This window comes from Siphateles boraxobius, unplaced genomic scaffold (assembly GCF_051911475.1).
Source record: "Siphateles boraxobius isolate OS27281-9 unplaced genomic scaffold, OSU_SipBor_1 11, whole genome shotgun sequence".
Lineage (NCBI taxonomy): Eukaryota > Metazoa > Chordata > Actinopteri > Cypriniformes > Leuciscidae > Siphateles > Siphateles boraxobius.
In genome coordinates this window covers 12,355,420-12,375,778 of record NW_027508711.1, presented here as the reverse complement: position 1 = coordinate 12,375,778, position 20,359 = coordinate 12,355,420, and the positions used below count along the sequence as shown (strand labels likewise).

At 38.5% G+C, this 20,359-nt stretch overlaps 1 protein-coding gene and 1 pseudogene across 1 annotated transcript in view; one reads left to right on the top strand and one right to left on the bottom strand.

The window, feature by feature from the left end:
* Positions 1-3,168: 3,168 nt before the first annotated feature.
* LOC143704357 (interferon-induced very large GTPase 1-like) lies at positions 3,169-6,865 on the top strand (annotated as a pseudogene).
* Positions 6,866-15,933: 9,068 nt separating this feature from the next.
* Positions 15,934-20,359, bottom strand: part of pof1b (POF1B actin binding protein) — a 33,156-nt gene continuing 28,730 nt past the window's right edge. The window contains exons 11-13 of the mRNA XM_077197019.1: positions 19,194-19,270; positions 18,899-19,025; positions 15,934-16,932 (exon numbers count right to left, since the gene is read on the bottom strand). Coding sequence (XP_077053134.1) covers positions 18,902-19,025; positions 19,194-19,270 — 201 coding nt within the window. The 3' untranslated portion in view covers positions 15,934-16,932; positions 18,899-18,901. The remainder of the gene's footprint in view (positions 16,933-18,898; positions 19,026-19,193; positions 19,271-20,359) is intronic.

Genomic DNA, 20,359 nt, shown 5'->3' with positions numbered 1-20,359 from the left:
GGCTCTAATATATATATATATGATTATTGATACTTCCAGCTATGTCGGCATGTCTTATCGTCTTCTTTGCACTTGGCCCAGATACTTGCTGCTTGCAGCTATATTTATTTTTGTTTTCATTAAATAATTGAATAATATGATGTTGAAACCTTTGTGGGAATTAGCAACATTCCCACTAAACAAAATGATGTCCAAAAGACGTCTTTTCAACGTCCGACTTTTGTGACGTTGAAAAGACGTCTTTTGGACACCATTGTGTTTAGTGGGTTGTGAAGTCCCAGATCCGGCCCACATCTTGTACATGTGGAATGATAATCTGGCCCACATGCAGCGTGGAATGGCGGACCTTGGATGGCCCACTCCTGTTTGGAAAATCTGGGCCACAAGCAGGCCATAGCAATGCCACATGGCAGCCACATGTTCAGTCAGTTGTAGTTCTTGTCAGAGGTGGGTAATCCAGTGGTCAAAGAGTAAAAGTCCTGCCATATGTTTATTCCACCCATGAACTCAGTCAGCTGATTTCACAAGTTATATCTCCTGTCTGAATAAGCAAATCCAGGTGATTGGAACAAATTACTGAGGTTGACTTTAACTTTCTGAAACTGGACTTTACACCTCTGCATAGCAATGCCACATGTCAGCCAAGAGCACAGAAATAAACCAGAACTGGACCTTATCGTAGCCAAAAAATCTGTGTATATTAAATATGGAGTAATTTCAGCCCCAGCCTTAGATAAAATCAGCGGAAGAGAAAAGAAGACATTACATCTGTCAAGATCTCAGCAGAGGAATAAACAACTCCACAAACAGCATTACCAGCTTCACTTATTACTAACCAGACTGACTTTATTTCTGTCAGACGTCTACAAAAGTTGTATTGAGAATTAACAGGGTTTTAACTCTATGGGCCCTATCTTGCACCCGGCGCAAATTACTTTGTACACTGACGCATGTATCATTCCTATTTTGCACCCGCGCAAAGCGGACTTTTCCCTCCACAGACACACGTCGGTTAACTAAGAAATACACTTGCGCTCCCCGGGGCGGTTTAGCGCAAAGAGGAGGCGTGTTCCGGCGCAAACTTTCCCTCATGCTATTTTGCTGTTCTATTAAACAATTGCGCCACTGACCAGAAAATAACTAGTTTAAAGTCAATGGCGCGTTGCGCGTACATTCAGATGCTATTTTAAGCGCGCATGCTTGGCCATAATACAGAGTGTGAACAACGCGCATACACTGTAGATGATTCTCTCATCTACACAGATGCATTTAACTTTTTGCAAATGATAAATTATTATAAGGAAAAATATTAAAACACGAGGGAAATCATTGCTGTGTCCATGACGATGGGGAAAATAGGCATAAAGCTTACACATTTACCCAAATTATTATATGCATGTTTAACCGAAGCTAATTTGGGTGGGTTTGTCCATTCCCCAATGTCACTTCTCTTTCTTTTACGGCCCTGACGAGAACATCGATCTCCTCGGCTGTGAACCGATTCTGAAGCGCGCCTGGTAAATGCGCCGTTATAATAGTATTGCGCCATGGAACAAGCGCACCTCGTTCATCATGCTCTTAAAGGGAATGTGATATAAAGCTCTTATTGGTTTGTTTCCCGTTACGCCCAAACCACACCTATGAATAATGAAGCTACTTCAGATCAAAACCCTTTTAGATTTGCGCCAGGCGCAAGAGGCATTTATCCCGCCGGGAAAATAGAAACAGCGCCGGGATCCGCCCACAAAGTTACTTGCGCTTTGCGCTTTGAAACTTGCGTTTCAGATCGTTAAAACAGGGCCCTATGCGTTTCATTTGAAATCACCATAACAGTGATTAGTGTTTCCATTAGTTTGTCTCTTAACTTTTAGTATATATTTTAACTTTTATGGCTACTATGACAGTGGGCCCTATTTTAACGATCTGAAACGCAAGTGTCAAAGCGCAAAGCGCAAGTAACTTTGTGGGCGGATCCCGGCGCTGTTTCTATTTGTGTGGTAACTATCATCACCTGATCTCATTTCACTTTAGTTTCCTTTGCTGTTGCAAATATGTTTGACAAACACACTGTCACAGCAGCCAAAAAAAAGACAAAATATACAATAAAAGTTAAGAGCTCAACTAATGGAAACACTAATCACTGTTATGGTGACTAAAAATGAAACAGAGTTAAACCCCTGTTAATTCTCAATAAAACCTTTGTAGACGTCTGACAGAAATAAAGTCAGTCTGGTTAGTAATAAGTGAAGCTGGTAATGCTGTTTGTGGAGTTATTGTGGAGCATTTGTTCATCAGTGTCTAGATTCACTCTGTCAAGTGGACTATATCAGTAAACTAGTGTAGGGAATGGTGAATGAGGGTATAGGGTGGTAATTTTTACTTTGTAAGTAAATAACTAAATGTGTATATCTTCAACAGGGACAAACAAGGAGTGTTGAACAGCAGGAGTTAGTCCAGATCAATACCTACAACTGAAAAAATGAATAAATCTATTCCCCAGACTTCATCTGGAAGTCAATAACATCAATAAGCTGATACCTTCTGATGTTCTACAGATAACTGCACGTTCCTTACAATCCCATGAGTCTTGTGCTGAAGAAGAGCTGATTCAGACTTTCCTTCTAAAACTACTGATGATGAACTACAGAGCAAGATATCTCAATGTTAATGAGACAAATAAACAAGATGACTCTCAACAAAGAGACAAAGACTCATTTGAAGCCGAGTGTGGTATTTTTAATGATGTTCTCAAACATGATCCTTTATCTAACAAAGGAAGCAGCCAGTCTGATCGAATTCATCCGATGGATGTTCAGATGGCCGTGTTTCATTGTGCTGATCATTTCCTGAAACAAGTGATGGTGACTAAATTGTCCCAGTGTCTGTACACTCTGCCTCTGCTTGTTCCTGATCCAGACACACAACAGACTAAGTTTCATCTCTGGACGTTTAGATAAATCAACAAAAGCTGGAAGAAGAGAGACACCAACAATGAAATCTTTAGTCAAACCCAGCCTATCTTCAAGGGATGACACTCCAATGGTGTTTTTCTTCAGGTTTGGCTCTGTGTCTTCATCCAAGTCTCAGCTGATGAACGGTCTGATCAATTAAAAACACAACACATTCTTCCACAGGAACTGCCCAGGCAGAAGAAAAACCAGAGTCCTGATGGATGGAGTGGTGGAGATCGCCTGGTTCTGTCCTGATGGAAAAAACACAGGTAAATTCCCTTTATTTTATAAAATGTGTTGCGTTCTATAATCTACACATTGATGCGGGAGACCATGAGAAACAGCTGCAGATCCCCACTGAAATGGCCTCATTCAATGTTTTTCTTCTACCACGACTGGACAGGAATGACAGAAGTGCAACAGTAATCCAAAAACTGTAAAAGGACAGAAAGCCGCTCAATTGTCTTCTTACTGATGATGAATCTGCTTCAAATGAGATGCAGAAAGGAAAATACAAAATTGGTCTGAAAGACAGAAATCAGTCAGATGTATCTAAAGAACTTAGAAGAGCTATAAATTATTGTCTCTCAGAATCATTTTCCACTTTTAGACTTGAAGATTTGTCCAAACACTCAGACATCAGAGTAGATGAGGAAGATGATGATGACTGCAGGAGAGGAAGAGAAGCAGCACAGCAAATGATGAGTTTACTAGAGAAGAAAAAACTGACAGAAATTAAAGAATAATTTCTGCCTCATCAGGGGAAACTGTGTCATGATTGGTGTCAGATTAACAAAGAGCTACATCGACCTCGAGGAGATGATATAGAAATGGAAATAAGTAGAAAATGCACAAAGATTATGGAAATACTTGAAAAGCAACATGAACTGGTCCTCAGTGAGTTTATTACGTTTTTGTTAAAGAAATTAAATCAAACATATTTTTTCCTAAAATGGATTGGACACCTCCTGGATGAACTTTCTGCTCTACATCATAAATATAATAAAATATGGTCAACAGTTGTAAAACTGAAAGTAAATAGTGATGAAACTGAAAAACTGACAACTGATCAAACTGAACTTGAGAAAATATCTGAGGAACTTCAAGCTGCAGCCTTTGGTTTGGAGCACATCATGAGGGAGAATCGGTCAGATCTATGAATCATGTTCATCTGTGAATAAGAACAAGAAAGATCTGCAGTTTGACTTCTCTTCTATCCCGAGTCTTGCAGCAGAGATACAATGATCTCTGGATTTCCACTGGAGCTGATGGATGGAAATGCTGCTCATGTTCCTGTGATCTGGATCTCTGCAGTTCTAGATCAACTCATCCAGAAACTGGGAGACCAGAGAGTCTTTGTGCTGTCAGTTTTAGGGATTCAGAGCTCTGGGAAATCCATCATGCTGAACGCCATGTTTGGGCTCCAGTTTGCCGTCAGTGCTGGCAGTTGCACCAGAGGAGCTTTCATGCAGCTGGTCAGAGTGTCAGACGAGATGAAACCACAGATGAACTTTGACTATATTCTGGTCGTTGATTCTGAGGGTCTTTGTGCTCTAGAACTGTCTGGAAGATCAACAAGAGATCATGACAATGAATTGGCCACATTTGTTGTTGCTCTTGCAAATTTGACTTAGATCAACATCTTCTGAGAAAACCCATCTGAGATGCGAGACATTCTTCAGATTGTTGTTCAGGCCTTCATGAGGATGAAGAAGGTAAATCTGTCTCCCAGGTGTATGTTTGTGCATCAGAACATTTCAGACATCACAGCTGGGCAGAAAAATATGGAGGGAAGGAGATGACTGCATGTAACACTGGATGAGATAATAGAACTCGCTGCTAAAGAGGAAGAGTGTGATGCAGAAAGTTTCAATGATGTCATTAGATTTAATGTTCAGAATGATGTAAAGTATTTAGCTCAGTTCTGGGAGGGCAGCCCACCTATGGCACCACCAAACCCAAACTACTGTGAGAATATTCAAGTACTAAAGGAATATATTATATCTCATGCTTTAAAATCAGATGGAATAACGCTGAATGAATTGAAAGTTTGTATTTCAGATCTCTGTGATGCTTTACTGAATGAACGATTCATCTTCAGCTTCAGAAATTCACTGGAGATTTCAGCCTACAGGAAACTGGTGACTGAATACAGCAAGTGGTCCTGGAGTCTTCACAGTGCCATGATAGAAACTGAGAACAAATTACACAACAAAATAGAAAATGAAGCAATTCATGAGGTTGAGGAAACTGATCTTCAAAGAGAACTGAAAGAGACAAGTGAAAAAGTGAAAAAATCAATGTCTGAATTCTTTGAGAAAGACAAGAACAAAGATACACCGATTCAGTGGAAAACATCATTTGAAATCAAAATCAAAGAGCTTCAGGAAAATATTTTAAGAGAAACAAAGAGGAAATTAAGTGATATTCTTCAGCAGCGTGACCTGAAGAAAAAGATTGATGCTCAGTAGACACAACATGAAAACGCTCTCTATGAAAAGAGCAAAGAACTTGCCTTAAATCTCAAAGACAAAGCAAACGACGAAGAAACACTGAAGAAAAAGTTTGATTCGTTTTGGGAAGAGAGTGTGAACAAGATCATCAGTGACACTCCTCCAATCAAAGACGCTGATATAATGAGAGATATGATAGAGACACTCAGTGACATCAATGAGGAACATTTCCTTCTAGACCAGAAAAAAGAGAACAAGGATATTTTATCCATGCCGAGTTATTCTGAGAAAGTATTACGTTATTTTAAGAAAGTCAAAAATAGGAAAGATTAAAGAGGCTCTAAAAGATTTATTTAGATTAAATTTGGATCAAATTCTTTCTCCAGAAGATGAAGCTCAAATAAGATAATTTGTCAGAGATGTTGACCAGCAGACAGACAAACTGATTAATTCATTTAACATTGCAAAGATCGGCTACAACAAAAGCTGCATTAAACTACTCACAGATTACATCAAAGCAAACGTAACAGAACATGAAGAAAAATCAGAGAAATACGAGTTCAAACATCAATTCTTCTTTCCATCTGTGAAAGAACAAACAAGACAATCACTGACCAACACAGACTGTTCAGAGAAGCCAATGATCCTGTAATATATGTTGAGAAGAAGAGAGGAGAGTACTATAGTATTTTCCAGAAATACTATCATGGAGCAACATCAGATGCCATTTTTGGAGAGATCATCTGTCAGAAACTTAAAGAGCCCATTGAGCAGAGTATCTACAAGAAGACTGCCAGAGATTTGGCAGATGAAATGAGAAATGATCTGGAGAAACACATCCTGAAGACACTGGCTGACAAAGAGGATTTTAACAAATACATGAACTACATCCAGAATCCCAGAGATCACTTCAAGAGTTTTATCAGAGATGAAGTCAGTCGATCACTAATAAGTTCAGTGCCAATATTTTACCCAAGATGAAGGAGAACATTAAACTCCTGCAGCAGAAGATCGTGAAAGCAGCACATGAATCTACTGAACATGTTCAAGTAAACAGAGATGTAGGTTTGTGGTTGAAGAGTTTCACACAACAGCTCTCAGTTGTGCTGATCTTCTCTGAAAAAGAGCTTAGTGGAGTGAAATATGATAATGTTGATGATTTCAACCTCCTAGAAGATGTAATAAGACATGAACTTCCTGCAATAATGATTGACATCAGCAGTAGATTCACAAAGACATTTCCAGTAAACCTGGATCTCAAGTTCAGGCCAAATTAGCTTCTCAATCACTTCTGCCAGTGCTGCTGGGTTCAGTGTCCGTTCTGTAGAGCCATCTGCACCAACACCATGATGGAGATCACAGTGTTCCTTTTCATCGTAATACTGGTCTGAATGGGTGGTTTTACAGGGGAACAAAAAACTTTGCTTTTGAAATTTGCACATCATTTGTAGCAAGTACTAAATATTTCCATCCCCATGACTTGTATCATGCAGTCCCATTATTCTGCCCCCGCTTCTGCGATTGTATGACGCGGCCTACTCTGTTACATCAACTCGGCAGATAGCTAACAGTTTCCCAAAGACAAAGAATGAAGCTTGTATATCCTTTCCAAACTTTACTCAGGAAGCACTGTAAAACTGCAAAGAACAATATATTTCAGTATTTCGTTCTGATACATAAGTTGTTCAAGAACAATATTGAAATAAAGTCTGTTAAAACTAATAAAAACAAATGCGCTAGCTTAATGCTAACTTCTATGGGAAATTACATTACGAAGCTAACGTTTAGCATATGTGATCAAAATACACATTTAGAACAACCCCAAACTTCATTAACAAAGGATTTCATTACTAATATTCTTAGTGCTAGATTCAGGATAATTGTATGACTTCGTACTTACAGGCGAACTTGTATTTAGGCCAAATTAAATCCAGAGAGAAAAAATTAGATTGATTACTTCACCGAGAGCCGTAAAACTGAAGCAAGAATACTAGTACAAAGTAAACATTATGCTATGTCAGGAGTCACCACAATAGGTCTCTCTTTCCCCAGATAAACAACAGAACATAAGACTCCCCGCTTGTTATAATGTATTATAACACTATTCCCTTTTAACAAGTAGAACAACTTCTGAGACAGGTCTAGAATACACCCGCTGAGTACCCTGTCTGCCCACCCTCACGTCCACTTTGCGAACTTTAGAGTCTTTGCTAGGAATGGCGTTCACCACCACTCCGACAGGCCATTCGTTCCGCTTGACCTGTGCATCCTTGAGCAACACAACATCTCCTTCACTCAGGTTTGGCTTGTCCACGTGCCACTTTCTCCTTGGTTGTAGTGACACCAGGTCTTCTTGGCGCCAGCGTTTCCAGAACGAGTCGGCCAATGCTTGTACTTGCTTCCACAGTTTGCTGTATAGGTCTTTAATGTCATAATCACCCGCTGGTGGGAGCACTGGGTCGACTTTCTGTGTTAGCAGCATGGCAGGTGTGAGCACTGTGGGCATGTCTGGGTCGGATGACACCGGAACAAGGGGTCTAGCGTTCATAATGGCCATGACTTCAGACATGAGCGTGACCAGAACTTCATGAGACAGGTGGCCAGTGCTTGTCTGTAACAGCAGTGCATCCAGTATTCTACGGGCAATACCTATCATACGTTCCCACACTCCACCCATATGGGAGGAGTGGGGAGGATTAAAGGTCCAGGTGGCTCTTTGATCGTGAAGGTAAGTATTCAGTTCATGGTCATCAGATTTGATCTGAAGCTCCTTGCATGCCCCTATGAAGTTTGTTCCCTGGTCAGAACGAAACAGACGGACAGGACCACGGACAGCTGTGAATCTCCTTAGTGCATTAACGAAGCTTGAGGAGGACAGAGACTCGAGCACTTTGATATGCACAGCTCTTGTTACCATGCAAGTAAAGATGACTGCCCAGCGTTTGTTCTCTACAATGCCACCGCAAGTTCGTCTTGAGCTTATGGTCCATGGGCTGAAAACATTAACAAGTACATTTGTGAATGGAGGACCTGGGTCGAGTCGTTCAGCAGGTAGGCTTGACTTTTTTTTGGTCTTCCATTCTTCCTCTCAGCTTATTACACATCTATGTATGATGCTTGACACCAGTCTCCTGCCTCCAATCAGCCACAGTCCAGGAGAGCGAATAGCACCCTCTATCATATGTCTTCCCTGAAGAGCGACCTTTACGTGGTAATGCCTCACCAATAAGGTTGCTACATGGTGCTTTCTGAGAACAATGATTGGGTGTTTCTCTTCCCAGGGTATGTCAGCCAAAGAAATGCGTCCTCCAACTCTCAGCAGGCCGTCCTTGTCCACAATTGGATTCAGTTTCCTCAGAGGGCTTGACTTTGGAACAACTTCGCCTCTGGAAAGGCATTTTATCTCCTCCACAAACGCATCATGTTGAGCGTTTCTGATGACTATTAGTTTTGCTTGTGTCGGCTCATCCGTATTGCTGATTGGGCCCTTTGCACAGGACTTGGCCTTGTCTATGAGCTTGGTAACGGCTCGAATGAGTGACTTGCAGCTGGAGAAGCGTTCAAATCGGTTTGATCCCAGCTCGCCTTCGACGGCCTTGATTATGAAAACTTGGACCTGTGGGCGTACGTCTGAGTCTGCTTCAGGGTCGATGAGCTCAAACTCCTCTGGCTGTGAGGTGTCTTTGGCTAAGAAGAATGGACCTTTGAACCAGTTGGTGTCTTTCAACATGCCAGCCGGCACTGAGTGAGTCCCATGGTCTGCAGGGTTGTGTTCTGTGGTGACAAAGTGCCATTGTTCCGGGCTTGTAGACTTTCTGATGCGAGTAACTCTGTTGGCGACATATACATAGAATCTTCTGCTTGTGTTATTGATGTAGCCCAGTACAATCCGGCTGTCTGTGTAGAATGTGATTTTGTGGGTGTCTATGTCAAGTTCTTCTGTAATTAAGTCTGCCATTTCAAAAGCCAAGACAGCAGCACAAAGCTCGAGCCGTGGAACAGTGTGCGGGGGATGGGGAGCCAGCTTTTGCTTGCCCATGAGGAATCCAATGTGATTGTGTCCTTTTTTATCTGTTGCTTTGAGATAGGCAACTGCTGATATGGCCATAGTGGAGGCGTCGGAGAAGACACAGAGTTCAATTTTTTTTTTTTGGAGCACAAGGAAACAGGCACATATGGTCTTTCGATCTGAAGCTGCTCAAGCTCACAGAGTGAGTCCGTCCACATTCTCCACTGTTCCTCTTTTGGCACTGGCAGAGGAGTGTCCCATTCAGCTTGTTCGGCAGACAGTTCCCTGACTAAGGCCTTTCCTCTGATTGTGACATGGGCTACGAGACCCAGGGGGTCGTAAAGTCCATTAACTGTAGACAAGAATCCCCCTTCTAGTAAATTGTTTCTTCTCTCTTGATACACAGAAGGTGAACGTGTCTCACTGCAAGTTCCAGGTGAGTCCCAAACTGCGCTGCAGTGGCAAGGGGTCAGCAGTTAGCTCTAGATCCACCAGGTTTTTGGCCCGCTCCTCAGGGGGAAAGGCATCCATCACAGCACGGCTGTTAGAGGCTATTTTATGTAGCTTGATGCTTGACTCTGCTAACATCTCTTTTGTGTTTTTCAGTAAGGCGATAGCCTTTTCGTTTGGTGGGAAATGAGGAAAGCCCATCATCAACATAAAAATTTCTCATGACGAACTGTTTAGCTTCACTGTCCTGTTCCTTTCCTCCATGCAAGGCTGCTCTTCTCAGGCCGTAGATGGCTACTGCAGGGGAAGGAGAGTTGCCAAAAACGTGAACTTTCATGCGGTTCTCAGTGATGTGTTTGTTTGGGTTGTTGTCTTTAAACCACAAAAATCTTAGGAAATCACGATGTTCTTCCTGGACAATGAAGCAGTAGAACATCTGCTGTACATCTGCAGTTACTGCAGCTTCAATCTAAATCGTTGCTAGCACAACAAGCTACTAATTCGCTAGCCTGTTATCGTGCCATCCGTGCGCTCTTTATTTATTTATTTATTTAGTTTAAAAGTGCTGGCTAATGCTAATCGTAAATTCTCTAAGATTATTATTCACGTCGGCACTAATGAGGTTCGACTTCGCCAGTCGGAGATCACTAAAATTAATGTTAAAGAGGCGTGTGAACTCGCAAGTACGATGTCAGGCACTGTAATTTGCTCTGGCCCCCTTCCTGTTCGCAGGAGTGATGAGATAGTTAGCAGATTGTCATCACTCCATAGAATTCATAGACAATTGGAAAAGCTTTTGGGGCAGACCTGACATGTTGAAAAGAAATGGTATTCATCCCTCCTGAGGTAATATGGCACATAGTCTTAGAGCTCAAACATGACAATCTGGGTCTCAGGTCAGGAAGCAGACAAACTGGCTAAACCGACAGTCTGCTAGCTGTCTCACGTCACCAAGGTCAGATAAATCCCATCACATAGAGGCTCTTTCACCTAGATATCATCATATAGAGACTGTGTCTGTTCCCCGAATTAGGAAATACAAAAAACTTCCAAACTTAAAAATGTATTTGATGTTCAACAAATAAAAAACAGATTTAATACAAATGAACAAATGATAAAACTCGGGTTGCTGAGTATTCGATCCCGCACTTCAAAAGCACTTATTGTTAATGACGTGATTACAGACTATAACCTAGATGTGCTGTGTATGATAGAAACCTGGCTAAAACCAAACGATTACATTACTTTAAATGAGTCCACCCCGCAAGATTACTGTTATAAACATGAACCTCATCTGAAAGGCAAAGGGGGAGGTGTTGCTGTAATTTATAGTAATATTTTCAAAATTACTAAGAAGTCTAGTTTCAAATATAATTATTTTTAAGTGTTGGTGCTTAATGTAACAACATATAGGGCAAATGATAAATCATGTTTAAGATTTGTGCTAGCTACTGTATACAGGCCACCAGGGCACCATACAGACTTTATCAAAGAATTTGCTGACTTTCTATCAGAGTTAGTACTGGCTGCAGATAAAGTCCTAATTGTTGGTGATTTTACTATACAAGTAGATAACGAAAAAGATGCATTGGGATTGGCGTTTAAAGACATTCTTAACTCTATTGGAGTTAGACAACACGTGTCAGGACCTACTCATTGTCGTGCTCATACTGTAGATCTAATATTATCACATGGAATCAATGTTGATGCCGTTGAAATTCTGCAGCAGAGCGATGACATCTCAGATCACTATCTAGTCTTGAGTAAACTTAATTTAGCCAAGGCTGCAAAGCCGACTCTGTATTACAAATATGTTAGACCTATAACTTCCGTCCGCCACTAAAGATTGCTTTATTAATAATCCTCCTGATCAGTTTCATTATCTCAGCATCCCAGATAGCTTAGAAGAACTCGATATTGCGACAAAAACTTTTAACTCTCTCTTTTTCAGCACTTTAGACACAGTTGCTCCTTTGCGCTTAAAGAAGATTAAAGAACATTTGTTAAGTAAACTTTGAATCTAAGTTCGGCCAACTAAAGTTAATTTTTCTAAACTACATCCAATAAGTTCGGCCAACTAAAGTGGTGTTTTGAAACTTTAAAACCTGCAGCAGTACCAAATAATTAAGTTCTACTAGAACATTAATTTGTAAAATACATTTTACACAAAAATTGATGGCAAATTAACGATCACTGATACAATTTTCAATACAACATTTATTGCATTAAACTCCTTTCCTTGAGGTTGTTTTCTGTTTTTTGAGGTGTTTTACACCTGTCTCAATGCCTCGTGGATTAATCTGTTACATAACATAAAACAAGATCACCTCACAGCATTCAACATAGAAACATCCTTTGTTGCAAAAGAAACCATTAAAACATTGTTAAACATTAAAGAGCTATGATAATTCAATTATTTATGCTCTCAAGCTTCAATAAATTTATCAATTAAACTAAAGACTCTAAAATACCACTCCTACAACATACAATATATAAAATCAGCGAATCATGTATGTGCAAAACACTCTGACTCGAAATGGATAATACACACACACACACACACACACACACACACACACACACGTTTACCTAGCTAAATCTAAATGGGGACATTCCATAGACGTAATGTTTTTTCTATCCCACTACACTACCCTACATCTAAACCTACCCATCACAGAAAACTTTCAGCATTTTTACATTTTTAATACCTCAATACTTTAATACACCTTTATTACTTTATTTTTATACCTGTTTTATACGACAGAAAAAACTCAATATTTCCTCTTGATGATCAGATTAATAATTAATAAGATTCAGTATTATAAATTAATGCAAATCTATTTAATAAAATACTGTAATTCGCCAAAGTCCAAATCGCATATAAAAATATGCACGAGAAATGGACTGAGTGATATACTGTATAGAGAGAGAGAGAGAGAGAGAGAGAGAGAGAGAGAGAGAGAGAGAGAGAGAGAGAGAGAGAGAGAGAGAGAGAGAGAGAGAGAGAGACTGAACAATGTCTGTAAACCCAATATCCTCTGTGGCCCCAGGGGCTGGGAGTGAACGGCCAGTGCAGGAAGAGTTGGGCTGCATTATCCACATCAAAGCTGAATTATCAGCCATAATCAATGCGTTTGCATTACTGCCCCTGCTCTCCCACTGCACTGTACAGCACAGCAGGGCCGTGTGATCATCCGGAGAGAGAAAGAGAGCAAGGAAACCAGTGAAGGGGGAAATGGCATTAGTCTGGGGTGATGTCTGTTCTTAAAGTCTTTGTAGGTGCTGTGGGACACCAGGCATTGGGCTGGACATTGAACAGTGGGCTTTAGGGTCTTGCTGATTGGTGACATTTTGGACAGGGTTTGTATAATTCTGCATCTCATCTTTGTAAATGTTGCAGTATTGTGCAAACAATCTTTCAAAGCACTTGCTCACAATTTTTGTGTGATATTATATAGTCTACTGGTGATATTACATTTAACAAATTACATTTTTTTATACATTATGTACATCGCCAAAATTGCAAGCATACAAACCATTGTTTGCATTCTGAAATTACTTTAGGATTATCATAGGTGGCATTTAAGAGGGAAATACATTAATTTAATATTTGTATCAAAGATATGAAAACCAAAATGTTGTTCAATCCCTTTCAGATATAATGACCTCATAGATGGAGGGGATGTCAAAAGTTGTTGTTTTGGCGCCCTCTGGTGAATAGACTAGTGATTTCTCGACTTTATTTTTAAGCAATTCATACAGGGTTATTTTTTATGGTTACCTAAAACAAACACACACAAAAACATTTTCGTTGGAAAAGCTTAAACCTATTTTATTTCAGCTAGTTGCCAAGGCAACATTTCACATTTTCATTTAGAAAAATCTCCATAGCGAAATATCAGTTGGCCAGAGAGTGATTTGTCTTTTATAAATCTTTAAAATATTCAGTGTCCGAGACGCCAGGAGGAGACTGTTATTGTACTCTGAAACGTTTTAAAATCGTAAGCTTAAAAGTGTGATATGAATAAATAGTGCTCATAAATAAATGGCTGTAGAGATTATATTCTCAATTGAAACGAATGGAGGCTTGGATCCGGAAACAGTAGGCCTAGTCCCTGCATTAACAAGCCAAAAGGGCTTTTCACACTGCGCTTAACCCCAGGTTATCGTCGGTCTAAAGATAGCTTTTATCCCTGGGTAAAGGAACGTTTCACACTTGTAATTTAGAAGTGGGGTTAGTAGCCTACCGTTTTTTACCCGGGGTTATGTTAACCGCATTTCGGAGCCAAATTTGTAGCCTACCCTGTGAAACGATGTTAGAATGTTACAGCTAGACGCTTAGCAACCATATAGACTGTAAAAAAAAGATGGACGACAAACCACTCTTCAATTGTAGAAAAGTGAAGCCGCCACCTGTGCTGATTGTGGTGTCATGAGGAATCGAGTCAGAAAATAGAAAAAGAAAATCTAATTCAAAATATGAAAGTCCCCCTGTGGTGAAAATCAAGCTTTAAATGTTGTCTATATGTCTGTAGTGTTTTTAATATGCTTTAAGAGAAACCATGTGCAAATTCATGTCAACACCATTGCTGAGTATTTTCTCTTTAAAAGGTAAGTTCGCCCCCATACAATGGTTTCATAGGGGCAATGGAACAATCATTCATATAATCGCATTAAACTTTAGTTTACAAAGACGTGGAACTCATCAAGTGGTCTGGGGTGTTCACTGATATGATCACGCAAAAAAAAAACACCCCTTAAAACTGCAGTGAACCAAAGACAGTCTCAAAAACTCGTTTGAAATCGCTGGTATTTCTGACGTCACAAACTACCTTGTAACCAATCAGGTCGACCTGTGATCCTCAACAAGTGGATCTCTGAGCTGGTGTGAGTGAGTGGAGGCGGGGCCAATTTGCATATTCATAGAACCGAGCATACTAAATGAGGGGTGTAGAATTACATTCAAAGTATTTTAAGATAAGAATATGTTTTTTTTCCAAGAAAAAAAAAAGCTTAAATACAGTTTAAAAAAGAGTTTTATGCGATACAATAGTAATAATAGCAGTAATAGATAATAGTAGCTTATATATCAGTTACACTGAAAAAAAAACTGATGCAGACAGGAAAAATGTTGAAACCATTTATCAAACACCAACACATTTCAAAAGATAAAAATATGTATTTAGTCAGGATATCACACATCAAAGTTCTTTACATTTCAAGAGGAGACTTTCTGTAGTTACATCATATATTTTAAAAAAGATATCCAAGTAACCTAATGCTACAATCTACCGCTTGATGACATCAGAAACCACTTGGACTTGTCTTGCTTTCCAAATTTGCACTGTAATGAAAGTAAACCTCAAAGTAAAGTCCACACTCAAAAATAATATTGTCCCTTCAAGTTTCAGTCTTATGAAGAATTTTAAATGTGTAAAAAACACAGGCAGATTCTGTAGAAATAGATTCTATACCATGCCAAAAACAGAGACTATATAGACTTAAACACTTAAACAATTACCGTTCTAACCGTTTCAGACTATACAAAACAGAAATATTTATGGAGGTTTTAATGTTTATTAACTTTATTTAAAAACAACCAATGTTTACATACGCTAATTAACCATTTGACAGATACAAAAAAAAAATGACATACAGTATATAGCTTTGAGAAATTAGCTTACACTAATCAGTTATCCCATGCTATCAACCACTTTAAAGCAGTAACCCCCTCACCAGCTTACATTACATATTAGTGGTCTACCGATGTATCAGCCAGATATTACACTTTGTTTTTTAACAATCGCTAGGAGGGTCCTAGTGAGTTTATATATATATATATATATGTGTGTGTGTGTGTGTATATATATATATGTTAAACGATCTGCCGTCGGCTGATAACTGTGTTTGCGCCCCCTTGTGCCAGTACGACAGCTTTGTAAACAGATGATGTGATTTTTCAAAAAATATTTTTCTTATTTTTTATTTGTACTTTATTTAATTTATTTATTTTTACATTCTTGTGCTTCTCGTGTACGTTTTCTATGCTATATAAACTACCATTCAAAAGTTTGGGGTCAGTAAGACTTTTATTCAGCAAGGATGCATTAAATTGATCAAAAGAGAGAAAACTTTTACAGTTAAAAAAAAAAAATTGTTCAAATAAAATATTGACTGTTTTTACCAAAGTATCCTGAAAATAGCCAGACAGACAGGAAAAATGTATTGCGGTTTCCACAACAATATTAAGCAGCACAACTGTTTTCAACATTAATAATAAGAAATGTTTCTTGAGCATCATCATATTAGAGTGATTTCTGAAGGATCATAAGACACTGAAGACTGGAGTAATGATGCTGAAAATTCAGCTTTAACACCACAATAAATTACATTTTTAAAATATATTAAAATAGAAAACAGTCATTTAAAAATGTAATATTTCCCAATATTTGTTTTAATGCATTTTTAATCAAATGTGCTCTGCATTTGCAAAAACATTAGAAAATGCTACTGAGCCCAAACATTTTGTATTTAGTGGGTCATCCTGCTCTCCAGATGTCTGTCATTGAAAAACATGTATCGGTTGACCACTATTACCTATAAGCATCATTTTCTATATAAAGCATCAACTCTGTGACATGACATAAGAAAAAATAATAATACAATTAGCATAATTAATGTACCCAAAATGAATAAGAAAACCAGCAATCACCTTTTACATTACTGACCATGCTTAACTTTAATTCCAGCCAAGGTATATGATACTTGCAAGTCGTTTCTCTCCAAATATGTACATCCTTACAGTAGTGTTGTGGTGCATCATATGAAGAGATGACACAAATATAAAAATAACTATCAGTAGTCACGCTATATCGTAATAAACAAGATGCTTCTGGAAGATTTTGTGTCATTAAATGCTGTGGTTGGTTCATACTTCATACAGAATTATACAAATCCAAAGCCTAAACCCTAAAAACCAGCGCCACCGCCACCAATAGGAGCCACTGGGAAGAGGGAGAGAGAGAGGGAATGAGATTCAGACCGGGAATCTTCTTCTTCCATTCCATTCCTGTCAGAAAGAGACAGTTCTTTAAGAATTGGTAATAACAAAACACATGGACAAATTCACTAGACAGTTTGGCTACTTGTTCATGCTGTATTTTAGTGGGAAACACATTTTTTATTCACTAACCACCCGATAACCATCTCATCTAATTCTGGGTATTTCCTCGTCAGCGTTCATTACAGCTTGAGAATGCTAGGCAGTTTTTCAGATTTCAGGATTCGTTTCGTATTGTAGGAGTTTTGATAGTATTCTGAGTGATAAAATGTCACTCTGACATTCTTTGGAGTAACACAAATCTTTGTAGAAAGCTCAATGGATACAGACACGCTGGCTTCCTTCCCAGAAAGTACGCCCAGCGATGAGACTTTGAAAAATTGGTTAATCCATTCTGAAAATATGATACGACCACAAGATTTGTCAACCGAACACATTCTGTAAAGATGTTCTGGCACTGCTGGTGTCGACGTAAACATTCACTGGGCTGTATATAGAGCTGAAATGCTGCAACATAGAGCAAATGATGCAGTTAACGTTTTATCTTAAAAATTATAACTTGTGCAAGAACAGCCTTTTTTTTGTGGTATTTGTGGTGCTTACCGGCAATCCTTTGTCTAAGCAGAAAAGTGATTAAATATGCATTCTGTTTTATTGCATCATTTTGTTTTTCATCGGTTATTGTGTATAAAATAATGAGGTCACTGGCAAAAAGTGAGTTCAATGACATCATTCACTTATGCCAGCAGTAGAATTTAGCATTGGCCCTCTACGCCAGGGAGCGATCTATTATTAACTAATGAACAGTGTACGGTTCCCAGACAAACACATGCTTGAGATAAATGCTCTGGACAACTAAAGAAAACAATGTCGTCTTACCACTTTCTTTTTTTTGCATGAAAATATACATGTACCCAGAAAACTCTGGTCACAGTACATGATGAGTATACCCTAATATTGTTCAAAAGTTTGAGGTCGGTACAATTTTATGTTTTTTGAAAGATGTCTTATGTTCACCAAGACTGAAAAAAAAAAAATACAATTAATTTTGTGGAATATGATTACAATTTAATATTATATATATATATATATATATATATATATATATACACACACACACACAAACACACACACACACACACAACAGACTGACAAAACAACACATTATGACCAGTCACAGGTGAAGTGAATATCATTGATCATCTTCTAACAAGGCCGGATATTGTCTGGTAAGATTAGATGTTAAACAAACAATCAGTTTTGAGCATCTTAATGTGCTGGACCAAAAAGTTTGATCAACAGCGTCTCTACCTCGAAACCTACAGGACTTGAAGGATATGCTGCATATATATATATATATATATATATATATATATATTTTTTTTTTTTTTTTTTTTTTTTTTTTTTCAGCATCATTACAGTACTCCCGGCTTCAGTCTCACATTATCCTTCAGAAATCATTCTAATATGATGATTTGACTCAAGGAACATTTCTTTGTATTATTATTAGTTGAAAATGGTAGTGCTGCTTAATGAAGTGTGAAAAGTATGGATGTTTTTTTTCCCCACATTTTAATAAATAGAAAGTTCAAAAGAACCACATTTATTTGAAATCGAAATCTTTTACAACATTATAAATGTCTTTACTGTCATTTTTGATCAATATAATGCATCTTTGCTGAATAAAGTATAAAAAATAAAAATAACTTACCGGCCCCATACTTTTTAATCATAGTGTATGTTTGTAATATTAAATGTAACAAATTATCCAATAAATTCAGAAATTAGCTTTACATGAGCATTTGTGTAAATGCATTTGTGTACACCTCCTTTTCTAAAAGCCTTTTTTCCCTTCAAAATATCATAGAACATTTATGAACATTTATAATTTACATGACCCCTTTTAGGTGACCATAGTCATTTCTACAAAACACCTGGAAAAAAGCCTCCCATTCCAAACAGTTTCAAGTCTTACAATCTAGGTTAGTCGTGTGGTGACCTCCCCTGTCCTCTCGATGATGATGGTCCTGTCCTCTTTAATAGGTGGTGTGTACTTGTAATCGTCACTCAGCAGACCCAGTAAAGGATACTGGGTTGCATATCTGTTCCATGATAAGAAAGAGTTCACAATAACCATTAGGACTGAATGGCACTTTAGTTTTCACATAGTTTTCAAACTATTCATAAGCAATAAACACACACACACACACACACACACACACACACACACACACACACACACACACACACACACACACACACACACACACCTCTTTGTAACGATAGTCTTCGTCGCACTGCTGGAGCTGGAGTTGTCGGTCCTCTGCTGTCTGAGTCGCTTGATCTCCTGAGAGTGAAAAGTCAAAGGTCAGAATGAAGTACTCCAGTATTGTACGATGAATTCACATTCCTCAAGGGTAATGAAGCCGAGGTAACACAGAGACGGAAGAAACGAAAGAATGCCAACTATCAATTGCTGCTCCTTACAATGAGAACCATGTCCTCATTCAGTGATTTGTTAGAAATAGATGTTGTTTTCATTGAACATGTCAATACTGATATAATTCATTTTAGTAAATATCTATTTTTCCAACAAACACATCTAACAAAAAAATTGCGTTGAGAATGAATGACTGAATTAAAGGTGCAGTGTGTGATTTTTAGCGGCATCTAGTGGTGAGGATACGAATTGCAACCAACAAAAGTTACGGTGGCAAACAGGAAAATGTGTCATCCTCTGAGACAGCAGAGAGGAGCCAGTTCATTAATGAGGTTTCTTTACAAGGATAAATTAAGAAATTATGTTTACTTAATTATTCAGTAAAAATATGTTATTGCGAATATTATTGTTACTTGTTCATCATTGTGTCAGTGTTTTATTCGCGGTACTAAGCTTGCCTCCTTGGAAAAAGAGCAACATAGTAACGAAACGCGTTTGTCCGTTTAGGGGCAGTTTTGCACACACAAACCACTGTTATAACATAAAAGCAAGCAGCTGCGTGCATGGTTGGGCATGATATGATTGAAGGATTTTGACTGAATGCGCGCAAAGTGCGCTCCCTTAATAATTCCTAAAAAGCTGACATCAGTTAATCGCGATCTCACATCTCTTTTAATATCAATTAAGCTGACTGCACAATGAATCTTTCATAATATATAGACTTTGTCTGTTACAATTATAGGATTTGTCAGGATTTGAACAAAAAGTCCGTTTTTGATTATAGAGGTTTTGAGCAGTGAGGAGAGTCTATCTTAAATGCTTCTGATTGGCCTTTGCATTGAAGAAATCAACACGTATGTCTGTTTTTGGCTACATTGCTCAACGCTGCAAACGTGTTTTAAAAGGAAACTCTGGCCTGTAAATCGTTTCTATTTTGTTTTAGTTCTTGTTGCTTTTCTGCAAAAATGTATTAGTTTTTATATGTTTTATTCATAG